We start from the raw sequence: 13,071 nt of genomic DNA on the forward strand, positions 1-13,071 counted from the left end.
GACAGCAGAGAGGGAGCTCTGAGCCGAGTGTTAAATGAAAACTCCCCATTTTCAGAGAGGATGCTCCTGCCTAAGGAGGTTTGGGACAGTGAAAGAGCAGCATGAGGAGCAGAAGAGGCAACACACACCCCTGGTTGCTCATAAACACCAAGTCAGAGGTTTGCCCTTCCCTCTAGCAGAATGGATGGCCAGGAATCTCCAATGGATGGAGCTGGAAAAGACAAAGCCTCCCCAGGGTGCCCATGGCTCACTCCAGACTCATTAATGGAGCAGCTCATCAGGCTCCACACATAATTACAGAGTGTTACAAATTCAACTGCTGCCCGAGGAGAGCAGGACTCTCCTGGGCATTTTGAAACTCTGGGAGGTACCCAAGGAACACATAGGGCGGGATCCAAGTTCCTGCCTGGCTCACAGGTGGTGCCCAGAGTGGGAAGGCTGGGAAAGATGATCCCAGTGCCTGCCTGTCCTAGCTAGAACAGCTGGGACCAGCTCATCATTGTATGGGTGTAACCCAAAACTGTGTATTCTATGGCCTTCCATGCCATTTCCCAGAAATTGTTATCAATGAACCATTTACACCATCTGCCCATAGAGCCTGACTCCTCAGGCTATAAACTAGGTGTTAAAGAGGCCTGCGAGATAGGAGGATGCTCTTGTCCTCACACCCTTTGTGGAGTTCCCCACCCTGAGGGAAGTGCTGGGCATTCCTGCCGGAACTGAAGAATATATAATCTTGGAGTCTTGGAACTTTTTTAACCACTCGTGGGATCCAGAGGAAGACTGCAGATCACCACTCTCAACCAGACTGAGACCACCACTTTTCAACCAGACTGCACCCATCACTCTCGACCGGACTGCAATCATCACTCTTTGACCTGTCTGCACCAGCACTCTCACCCATTAAAACCACCCCTCCAGCCCCTTCTCTGCTGTACCAGGTAAGACGGGGGGAGTTACCTCGGAGCCAGGTCTAGTGACAGCAGAGGATGAGAAATGAGGAGGGAAAAAAATCTGACTCTGGGGGCTGGAGCCTTAAATGATGGATATTTTCCATCATTTCCATCATTTAATGGCACAGGGTTTGAGGACTGTGTTATGGACCAGCCATGCCCTGCTCCAAAGCATCTCTGCTGCCTTCTCCCATGGAAAAATCCACCTCACTGGCAAATAATCAACACACAGGAGAGGAGAGGGAAAGAAAAAGATTAAATCAAGCATAAAATAAGCAGGAAAAAAAAGTAAACCACAAGAGAAATCTAACGTTCTCTAAAAATCTGAAGTTTATTCATTAGAATTCAGTGAAAGGAACATTCATTTTAAAACGCAATCAATACATTAAAAACTTGAAAGGACTAGTAGCAATGAGACCAGAAAGAAAACAAAAACAACCCCAAAATTCAGACAGGTTGGTTGCCTGGGAGGAGCCACCAGCCCGGCAGTGGGATGGGGCAGCCAAGGACAAGGGTCAATTCCTTTTTTTTCTTTAGAGCAGAGAGGCTTTTCTAAGATTTGAATTTTTCACTTCACCCAAGGGCAGCTTTAGTGTGACTCAATAGGGATGAGAAGAGCAGGAGGCCCCAGTTGGAGAGGAGGGAGCCCAAAATTCCAGGACAGAGGGAATGTGGAAGGCAACGTGGGTCTGAGCCCCGGGAATGTTTGCAGAGCAACCTGTGCTGGGAATGGGGCAAACCTGATGAACAAAAACTTTTAAAGAGCCAAATCAGCAGCAATTGCCATCTCTGCTGGGGGAAAAAAAATCTGATTTTGGCTGGGTTTAAGCTTTCCAAAAGCTCTCCTCTCTTCTGATCCCAAAAGCCAAGGCAGAATCACTGCAGGAAGGTGCTTTAGTGATGTTGGCAATGCAGGTGGCACTGGGCTGGAGCTCCCAGCCAGGAGAAAGGAGGAAAAGGTGGCCAGCCCTGTTAATCCAGGATTATTTAAGGAGCAATCCATAGGCCTGGAGCAGGTGTTGCTGCCTGCATGAGGGTGAAATTCCAGCTCCCAGCCCAAACAGGAAGCAACAAAGAGAGAGGGAATCTGTTAAAGAGCACTGACAAGCACCAACCAATGGCATGCCCGGGGATTTAAAAAAAGCCCCAAATTTGGATAAAATAATGTAAGGAGACAGCAGGGAAAGCCCCAACTGACACCTGTGGGCTTCTACTTTAGAGATGGTCAACAGCACCTGGAGGGAGAAATCACCAAAATCCACAAATTCAGGTTAAAAACAACACTTAGAAGAAATGAAAGAACAGTTGGACAAGTGTGACAGAGCAGGATTAGAGATGTCTAAGTGGGGTGTGCAAAGTGTGTGTGTGCTGCAAGGGGCTGGAGTTATTCCAGCTGGGAAGTGGCCCAGCACATTCCTGGAGGAGCACAGGAGGGTTCCTGGCAGGGCATCGGCACGGCAGCAGCAGGAATTGCCTTTTCTCCACGGGAAAGGCAAACCACACCACTTGGAACGACAACACACACGAGTAAAAGAACAGTCTGTAAAATCTTTCCCATGATTATAAAATGCAAAACTATACAAAAATAGAGAAAAATCGACATTTTTCTTAGGTGTATAAAAACAAACAAACCAAATAAAACCCCAAAGTCTCCAAAATGCAATACAGAATCACTTGGTAGGCTGACCCCAATGGCAGTGGTTTCATCACAAGTTCACAGCCCCAATTTATCACTTTAGGCACAGCCCTAATTTATCACTTTTCCCTGGAAGAGACAAATTCCTCAAGTTTTTCCTTAATATCTTGGCAAGACAATCTGCTATTCTTGACTTTTAAGACTGATTTGTGGTTAGGAAGCCCTTTTGCATGAAAAACCTCAATGAGCACTCCCAAATTTGAGCTTCTCGGGTAAGGCAGTGTTGGACTGATCCAGATCCAGCCCAGATTTTTTCCTACATATCCCAGGGTGTTTTGGGAAGAGGCAGTGAAATCCAATACCTACTGCAGTGCTCATTTACAGGTTGAGTTACTGCATTGAAAATCCTTATTTCTTTGGGTTAACGGGGCAGAATCCACCGCTAATCCAGCAAATTAATGTTTAGAAAACTTGTTGTAATTCAACAGATATTTGCTTCATGTAATTCCCATTGAATTAAGAGGAGAAACCTTTGGTATAAAGTCAGATTATCAAGCCTTGGCTGTATTGCTCCCCCTAAACCTCCTCAGCACGTACCTACAACCGAAAACATTATTCCTGGCGACAGAACATTCATTGTAGCACCGAGACACTTCCAACCCCCAGCAGGACTTTGGCAAAGGCTGCACCACAGCTGAACAAAAACTACAAGCCCCAGAACCCACGAGATGCCTTTGGTGAGACGCTAAAACAAAGGAAAACAGGAGTTAAACCCAGTAAAGGGCTGTGAGGGTGTGTGGCAACGTCCGCCATGCCCCTGTGGTTTGTGGTCTGTAGGTGGTGGTGAGATGGGCAGGGCTGAGACCTGGCCCTGATCTGGCTCCCAGCAGAGGGAGCCTGCCCCAATGAGGAATATTCCAATATTCCAACATTCCAATACTCAATAGCAGCTGTTCACATGCAGCACTAACAAGGGGAGACACAACCTTGGAGCGAGGGGACCTTCCACTGGCTGACCACATTCTCCTCTTCAGGAGCGGCACCAAGAGCCAGGTTTCTCCCAGGAAATCCTCTCTGGTGTCACAGAGGGATGGGAGAAAAGACCCATGGCATGATGGGCTCCTGCAGGAACTCTCTGCCACAGGAAAAATTAAGGTTTAAGCCCATGGATGCACAGATAGGTCTGTGCCACCTCAGCGGTCTGGGCAGGGAAATAAAATCACACCCAGCCTGGCTTTGCTTTTCCCTGCTCCTTCCCAGATATTCAAGGACAAGGCAGAAGGAATCTCTTCTCAAAAAGAAATATGATTTTGCTCTGGGGGAAAAAAAAAAACCCCAAACCAAAAGCAGCTCCTTGTGCTGGAAAACACAGTGATGCCAAAGAGCTGCTGCTGGAGCCCCTGGAGCCACATCCATGTGGAGGCGAGAGCAGCAGGAGGGGGACCCAGCACAGCAGGAAAAGGGAATTTGGGCTGGGCAGAGCCATCCCTTGCTCCACAAATGGGGAAAAACTCTGGTATTTCCAGCTTGGGATCATTTTTTTAAATGCTACAGATTCTGCTGGAAAGAAAAGCAGGAAAGGGGCAACAAGGGGTGGGGGAACAAAAACCATCAGTGGAAAGAGAATTAAAATCAGAACACAGAGCTTGGGAAGGAGGAGGAGGAGGCAGCTTTGTGTCATGGACAGGGAGGTCTGGATCAGAGACAAGGCTGTTTGGGATCATGAGGACAGGGGAGAAGCCCCAAGGACCAACGGTCTGAAACAGATGTCACGGGAGCTCATTATGATCCCCCAGGTAAAGTCTGACTCCCAGCTTGTGTCCCTCCTCCATGTTCCTTCAAAGAGGAGGAGAAAAATCCCAAACCTGCAGCAACCTCCAGCTTTTTTGTTCCCTCCAGCCAGAGGAAGAGGCCATGAAGCCCAATTTAGGCATTCCAACAAACACGAAACTTCCCTCCTGTGAGTTTATGCAAAGAAAACAACCATAAAATAAAATTAAATTAAAAACCCACAAAACTTCCTTTTGAGAAAGTAACAGCATCTGCCACTTCACAGCTACAGGCATGATGCAAATTTAGCTTATTTCAAAGACCTCATCCATGTGCCCATGGTCCTGGAGAGACGAGGAGCTGGGACAAAGCACAGGAAAGGTTTCCTCCAGGAATTACACTCTGGGAAGACAGACCACAACAAAGAAGGGACTGACACTTTGTTCTTGAAAGGGACACCACAAACAGCACATCTCTCCAGGCAAACTGAAACTGGACCTGGAGAGCATTATCAGCGTGCACACAAAAGCTCCTGCTTTTCTTTGGGGCAAGGAAAAAAAAGTAATAAATAAAAATGTTGCTGCAAAGTTCCCCTTCCAGCGGACTCATCCCCTGGGAACAACCAGCATCCTTCCCCCCAGCTCCACAATCAACACCAAGATGGAAGACATTCAAAGTGAGTCTGAATCAAAACATTTCACCGAGAAGGGGAAAAGAAACCCCATTTCTCTCAAAAGTGTCTCCAATGCTTGTTCCCCCAGGTCCAATCCTGCCCAGACCCCGAACCTGCCACTCTGGCAACAGGTCCGTTCCCAGCTTCTGTCCTGGCAGCAGTGCCAGGGGCTGCTGCTGCACTTGGCATCGGAAAGGGCTGGAAAACCACAAAGTGCCTCAGTGTTGACACAGAAACGCCGAGGCACCTCCGATCCCCACTGGAGCACCCGCAGGGCAAGGCCCAGCTCCCATTAGTCACCCCTACCCCGATCGCTCACGGCCTCGCCCTCCCTGCCCTGCACCACTTCCACCCTGCCTGGGGCAGCCCCTCGGTGACAGGTGACATTCCCGCGGCTACTCTGCGTTGGTGACATCGAGGGCAGTGCCGCAGCAGTGCCCGGGGATGCCCCTGCCCTTCAGGGGCTCTGTGCAGCGCTCTGGGCTCTCTGCAGGGCCGGCGTTCCCGCCAGGATGCTGAGGCATGCCCTGGGCGATGCCCACAGGCTTGCCCTTGGAGCGCTTCTCTGGGGAGCAGGCAAAGCTGAAGCTCAGGGGCAGCTCTGCTTCTCCCAGGGGTACCAGGCGGGACAGCCTGGGGACCTCTCCATGGTACCTGTAGGACCCCGCTGCCTCCCGCGCCCTCCGCGCCTCGGGCTGCAGGGGCAGGTTGGAGGGGCGGAGCGCATGCCGGGGCAGCTCTGGCTCTTGGGGCCGCCTGTCCAGAGCCTCCCCAGAGAGAGGCGGGAAAGGGGACACGGTGCCCGGCTCCTCGGACGGCTCCCACACGCTCTCCATGGCGCCAACCGGAGCGAAGCCCCAGAGCTCCATCCCACCGCCGCCGTCGCTGCCGCGCTGCAGGCCCGGCCAGCTCAGCCCGCCCTCCAGGGCCACCGGCTCGCCCTCCTCCTTGCTCCTGCTCCTCCGCGCTCCACCCGAGTCCTTCCTGCTGCCCTCCTGCCGGGCCCAGAGCCGGCAGGGCTGCGGGCCGCTCCAGGCAGCCTGTGGCTCAGCCAGCTCGAACTCCAGGCTCTCTGTGTCCAGGGAGCGGCTCCGGCGGTCCATGGAGAGCGGTGCTGGCATGGAGGGGCTGAGCCCATGGAGGCGCAGGTGGCGGGGCAAGCTGGCCACCCCCCAGTTGCAGCTCTGGAAGGAGCCCAGGGAGAACCCCAGGGACATTCTCTCGTCACATTCAGCCAACGACTCCTTCTGTCCATAGCCATCGTCAAAGGCCTCAGCAATGTCCTTGCTCAGCTCTGGGTGCTGCTCACACTCCCCTTCCCCCTCCTGCTCCACGTCCACCACATCGAAGGTGACCATGGTGGGGAGGGCGGGGAGGTTCTGGGTGAAAGAGGAGCTGGAGGCCGAGCTCCCCAGGCTTTCAGAGAGGCTGGAGAAGAGGGTTCCGCTGCTGGCAAACTCCACCAGCGCCTGGGAGAAGCTCACGGCGTGCTCAGGCTCACTGCCCACCTGGGGCTCACCGGGAGTGGGATGCGCTCTGTAGCCAGGGAACATCCCTGCCTTGGCTGGGACGGAGTCCCCAAACAACCCACAATCCGGGTCTGAATCGAACCCCGGGGTATTCTTCGTGAGCTGAATAAGGCAACTTCCTGGGGCTTTTTGGCTGTTGTAACAGTTTTCTGGACACAGAGTCCCTGGAAAATCCCTCCACTCTGGATTTTCAGCTCTAGCCACTGGAACTCCACCATTCACAGCCCAGTTCAGGGCATGTGAGGCCACCTGCTCACCGCCAAGGCCACTCTGACTCTTGCCACTGGAGCTGGCTGCTCTAGTTTTACATTCAATGCACTGCTTTTCCCGGGGACACTCCTCCTTGCTGGAAACATCTAGGCGTTTCAGGACCGGCTCCCTCTGCAGCTCCCAGTACAGCAGCTCCTTCTGAAGGGCCACAAGACCTTCCTCTTCTGTTTCCATCACCCCTCTTTTCTGATCCATCATCTGCTGGATCAGGCTCTTCTCTGCAGGGAGGCAGAAGTCCATGAAGTAGCTGAAGATGCCCGGGCGGGGGCCTTTGCCCTCGAACAGCGATTCCTCCCCATGAGAGGGGCTCATCAGCGTGTCAAACTCATAAAGTGCATCGCCGCTGTAGCTGTCCCGGGGCAGACGGTCCTTCTTGAGCTCCTCTCCAGCCTCATCCTCCAGCCCTGGCGTCGTGGAGTCATAATAACCCTCGTCACTGTTTGGGGCAGACTCTTGCTGGTCGCTCTGGGGTGTCAGGAGGTCGACACCGTCCATGGGGTCACCCATGTAGGGGTGGGCGTCCCCCTCGTGCGAGGCGTGTGTCTCCAGGCTGCTGCGGGACACCTGGGCCCCGTAGCTCCTGTCCCCTGGCATGCTGCCATCCCACACCTGGTGCAAGTACTCCTCGGCCTCCTCAGGAATGGCCATCTCCTCCCCGCCACCCTGGTAGGTGACCAGGCAGGAGCTGCGCTTGGCAGCCTCCCTGCTGCGCTCCACCGAGATGCTGCTCTCAGCGATGTCGGGCTCGGCGATGTCGTCCCCGCAGCCTGTCAGGGAGTCGAAGCTCTTCAGGGAGGTGACGTCTCCCAGGATGAGGCTCAGCAGGTCCCCGGAGTGCAGGCAGGGAGGCTCGCTGTCCATGAGGTCTGGGTGGAAGGCCAGCAGCAGACTGTCACGGTCAAACTCAGCGCAGGTGGCAGTGTCAGCCTCCGATTTCATATCTGGAGCATCCCCATCTCCTGGCACTGCCACCACTGCATCGCCCTTGGAGTTGCCCCCTTCAGCCACAGGGCAGGAGGGCTCAGGGGCCTCCCCACAGCCAGGCTCACCCCCCGGGCAGGCTGTGGGCACAGGGACTGGCCCTGCCCCTCTGCTCTCTGCAGCCCCCCGGCTCTCCACTGCCACCCCTGGGGCACTGCTGCGCTCCTCAAGGTCCCTGTTCCACTCGGGAAGCTCTGCCCTCTCACCCTCTGCAGCCTTGCTCTTCCGGTGCCGCCGGATGCTGTTAAAAAACCCCTTCAGGCCTTTTTTGGGCCTGGGAAAGGAGGACTTGTCCCCATTGGGCTTTTTGTCACAGCCCTCAATGCTCCCAAGGGGAGAGTTGTCCTGCTGGCCCAAGTCCCCCCTGGCTCCGGTGTCCCCGGGCAGCTGAGTGCTGCGGGAGCACAGCAGGGGGCCGGGATGCACATCCAAGGGGCTGTCGGGCTGGGCCCTGTCGGACACGGCGCTGCTAAGCCCATCATGGGTCTTGCACTTGCTGAGCCCCTTCTTGCCCTGGCCCTTGCCCCGGCCGCCGAAGAAGCTGGGCAGGGTGCAGATGCTCCTCTTGCCCCCGAACAGCTTGAAGGCCGTTTTCCGCAGCTTCCCAGGCGGCGGAGGCTGCGGCTCCCCGGAGTTATTGGCACCCTCAGGAGACGCATCCCCGCCCTCCTCCCGCCGCTGGTCACCGCAGGCCTGCTCCTCCAGGCTGCCCATCTCCATGGCAGCAGGGTTGGGATCTAGCTGGGAAGGGCAGCTTCAGGAGCAGAGCCCTCCTGGAGTTGGGATGAGCTCATCACAGCTGACCTAGGACAGAGAGAAAGGGGACAAAGGTGAGGGGAAGGTGCAGAGCCAGAAGTGTCACAGGGAGAAGGGCTACATCACCAGCTGGAAATGGAGCTGCAGAAGCCTCTGAACTCCCTCCACTCCCAGAATCCAGCCACCAAAATGCAGTGATGCTTAAATTTACCAGTTTGCCAGAGCAGGCAAATCACAAGGCAAGTCCCTACGGGGCAATGTCCCTGGGGACAGGCAGGTCTGACCCCCAAGCCAGCTCGCTCCAACCCCTTCAGCTTCCCAGATATTTCTGCCTCCAGGGAGATCAGATTCAGCCACCAGCCACCTCTGAGTGAGGAAACAGAGGCTGCTCCAGCAGGGAGAAGGGCTGGCACCTGCCAACCCCTACTTCCCACCCTCCCACACCCCGTGCCAAGCATCCTGAGGGAGGCCAAACGAGAACACAGCCCTCACACTACACACATGTCCAGCAAAAAAAACCACTTGGGTTACTATGCTGGCTTTTCTTAATAGAAGATTTCTGGGTTTTTTTAAATAATCTGTCCAGCAAGGGAGAATCGCATTAAAAACACCCACTGTGAACCCCCTGATCAGATTATCCTGGAAGAAGAGAGGTAGGTTGGAAATCTGACCCTGGATCGCTGTCAGAAACGGGAGAAATAAAACAATTACAATTATGTTTCTTTTGCAGAGATGAGGGTGGAGAAACTAAATGCAATAAAACCCTAATGCACTGCCAAGCTGTAATGCCTGAGGCTGAGCTCTGACCGGTGTGAGGCCAGGGAAGCTCCTCGTGGTGTTTAGCCAGAGATCCCAAATGAAAAATACATCCAAAAGGCCTCTGCTCCTGCAACCCCACAGAAAACCCGCCATCTCAGGGTTATTTTTTTTCCCTCAGGTCTGGGTTGCTTTGCCTCTACAATTTGACATCACTGCCCGCCGTAGGGGTTGGAACTGGATGGGCTTTAAGGTGCCTCCCAACCCAAACCATTCCATGACTCTGGAATTCGGGGATTGGTGGTAACCCCTCACATTCACCTGTCCCTCTGGAACCAGCAGCTAGGGTGCATCTGGGGTCGCGTTCCCATTGGCAAAATGGCTTTTCCAGCTCTGCCAGAGCCTTCCCAGAGTCCCAGATGCCTCCAAAGCCTCTGGAGCATCGCCGGGCCTGGAAGGGACCCCCACACCTGGTACCTGTGCAGGGCTGCTGGAAAACTGGGGGGTGGAATGACCCCACACCTGTACCTGGACAGGGGCTCCTTGAAAAAATAGCAATGGGGGGGATGAAACAGAGCCAAGATTTCAAAAATTCCATTTGGGAATCATTTCTCCCCGGCTCCACGTCAGCACAGGCTGCTGAGGGGGCAATGGGGGTGTTGGAGAAGAATAAAAAAATGAAAATAATAAAAATGAAAATAAAGAAAAATGAAAGGCACCGAGGGCAAAGAGCCCCGATTAATAAATCGCGAAAAACAGGGTTTAAAACCAACAACAAAAAAAAGCACCGCAACAATGAACCGCAGCGGTGGGGACCCCGCGGGACCCCACCGCCCGCCCAGCCCCGCAGGGGGAGGCCCCCGCAGCCCGGCCCTCCCCGCTCCCCCCGCCGCGCTCCCAAACTTTCGGGAGGATCCAGGAGAAAGCGAGGGGCGGTCGGGCCCGGCCGCGGGGAAGAGGCACCGCAGGCGCGGGCGCGGGCACGGGCGGCGCCAGGCCCGCCGACAGACCCTCCCCATCCTCCCGCAGCACTTACCGGCCCCCCGGGACGCTCTCGGGACCCGCCGGACCCCGGCCCACCCCGGCCCAGCCCTGAGGCCGCTGAGGGGCCGCGGGTCCGCCCGGCGCGGGCGGCAGGGGCGGTGCCGCGTGACGACAGGGCGGGGCCATGGGTGGGGCGGAGCCGCGGGCGGGGCGGGGCTTCCTCACAGGGCGGTGGCAGGCCTTCTGCCATTGGCTAGAGTGACAAGGGGGCGTGGTCTAAGGCGGGGCGGGGCCTCCGCACTGAAATAACTGAGAAATGGGCGTGGTCTCGATGCAGGGGGCGTGGCCGTCGCCGTGGACTCGTAGTTATGGGGCGTGGCCTCGGGGGCGTGGTCTGCACGGTGGGCTACAATTATGGGGCGTGACGTCACTTCACGTGAGTCTGGGTGTGGCGGGGGCGTGGTCTAGGTGGCGAAGGGGGCGTGGCCTCTTTAGGCGGAGTTTGGCGTCCTCTGTGCCGAGAGGCGTGGTCTCCTTGTGGGGGCGTGGCCGCGGGGCGGTGGGTGATCCAGGGACGCGCGGGTCCCGGACACGCGGACAGGGGGGCAGGTGGCACTGCCGGGTGTGACAGGGTGTGACTCTAGGGGGACGGTGGCGTGTGCGCGTGGCGCCGGGACACCCCCTGCCTGCGCTGCTGCCACCCACGTGGGTGTCACCCGCGAGCCACCGCTGCACACCCTGCTCACACCTATCCACCCGTCACACATTTGTGTCGCACCCCCAGCTCACACCCACCCATCGCACCCCTGGCTCACACCCACACACCCATCACACACCTGGGTCACACCCCGGCTCACATCGACCACCGCATTCCCAGCTCACGCCACCCGTCCCCCCCCCCAGCTCACACCCCTCTCACACCCCCAGCACCCACCCATTGCACATCTGACTCCCGTGCACCCCTTGCACCCCCAGCTCCACTCACCCATTGCACCCCCAGCCCACACATCACTCCCACCCTGCTTCCACCCACCTGTTTCACACACAGTACCCCCCATTGCACCCCCAGGACCCACCCACACATCACTCCCCCAGCTCAACCCCACATGGCCCACTTCCTGCTCCCACCACCCATCACACCCCTTGCACGCCCAGCTGACCCCCCAGTCACCCCCCGGCTCACCCCCACCTCTCACATACCTGGCTCCCCCCTATCTCACGCCACACTGAGCAGCCCGGCACTTAAAACTCCTCCTCCTTTTGGGGACGCTCCAAATTCCCAAAGCCCCCTCAGATCCCCATGTGGGAGTGACACATGGGCCCCTTGAGTACAAGAGACACTCTTGCCCCTCCCACAGGTGGAAATCCCCTCTGGAGCGTGACAATGTCCCCTCTCCCACCCCCCATCTCCTGTAGGATCACCATCACAGTGTCTGGATGGGGAGGGAAATGCCATGAGCATTATGTTCCCCTATGGAGCAATTCCCAATGCTTTGTCCAGCTATATCCAAGCCCTAATTCTCCCCTTCGGAAAGGCCTCACAGCCTAATTAATAGATGATGATAAACAGATCCCAGGACCCTTGAAACAAGCCCATAAATCCTGCAGGAGTCCTGTGTTTGGCCAAGAGTGATCCTCGGAGCTCCTGACATGGTGCTCCAACCCCGTACCTCTGCCTGGCAGTGCTTCCCTTTGGGATGCCGTTAGGGCAGGATGGAATAAACCCTCAGGAACACATTCTGCTGCATCCCAAAACTGCTCCAGAGCATCACCAGCACTGGGGTTTATCTGTCAGCTCCTGGCTGTGAGAAGAGCCAGAAAGGCACCTCCACCAGTGAGGATGATCCCAATGTCTAAGGCTTGAGAGATGGAGAGTCAAGGAGGTGGTGCCGGGATGCATCACTCCAGGCTCATCCTGAAATTCCCCAGGCACAGCAATTCCCTGCATCCCTTCAATGGTGCCAGCTGGTCTGCTGGGGTCTTCCAAATATGGGATATGTCCCCAAATGGGTCACAGGAGTTTAATAGCAACAGTAGCAACATTTTTAATTAAAACTCAGTCACAGGAGACCCTCAGCTACAACAAGAACCACTTTTGGGGTGAGGAAGATGATGTTTGAGGTCAGAGATGAGTCGGGGTTTTGGGACTCTGGATACCCCTCCCAGCCAGGGTGGGCACACATGGCTGGGTCCAGCCCCACTTCTGCCCCTGCTGAACAGAGGGTACACTTGGAAACCCCTCTGGGAATCACAGAATCAGGGAATGAATTGGGTTGGAAGGGACCTTAAAGCTCATCTCATTCCACCCCCTGTCATGGGCAGGGACACCTTCCACTATCCCAGGTTGCTCCAAGCCCCGTCCAACCCGACCTTGGACACTTCCAGGGATGGGGCAGCCACAGCTTCTCTGGGCAACCTGTGCCAGGGCCTCACCACCGTGGGAAAGGGGGTTCAGGGACAGCAGGTGCCACATTGTGGGGGAACCTGCAGGCACAGACCTGGTTGTGTCCCCCAGGAGGGGATGAAGGAAGAGCAGCCTTTGCTCCTCTCCCTCTGCCTTCCACACTTTTTCCCAACCCCTTCTCCAACCAACATCAACTCAAGGTGAAAAATCCCTCGGTAAGGAAGTTTAGAGGCAGATCCAGGGAATCAGATCCTGCTCCGCCATCACTCTGATGCAGACCAGGAGCTGAGGTGTCCTGTTTCCTCTGCCCCTTCCCTCCCCAACCTTTCACACAGGCACCAATTTTGGAGACAGGAATG

General features: G+C 55.8%; 1 protein-coding gene across 1 annotated transcript; it reads right to left on the bottom strand.

Annotated features, from left to right (window-relative positions):
- Positions 1 to 1,265: 1,265 nt before the first annotated feature.
- Positions 1,266 to 8,631, bottom strand: AMER1 (APC membrane recruitment protein 1). Its single transcript, XM_027662425.1, has one exon. The coding sequence runs from the start codon at positions 8,530 to 8,532 to the stop codon at positions 5,428 to 5,430; it is 3,105 nt and encodes a 1,034-aa protein (XP_027518226.1). The 5' UTR covers positions 8,533 to 8,631; the 3' UTR covers positions 1,266 to 5,427.
- Between the last annotated feature and the right edge of the window lie 4,440 nt (positions 8,632 to 13,071).

Source organism: Corapipo altera, unplaced genomic scaffold, assembly GCF_003945725.1.
Source record: "Corapipo altera isolate COAL_440 unplaced genomic scaffold, ASM394572v1 326, whole genome shotgun sequence".
NCBI lineage: Eukaryota > Metazoa > Chordata > Aves > Passeriformes > Pipridae > Corapipo > Corapipo altera.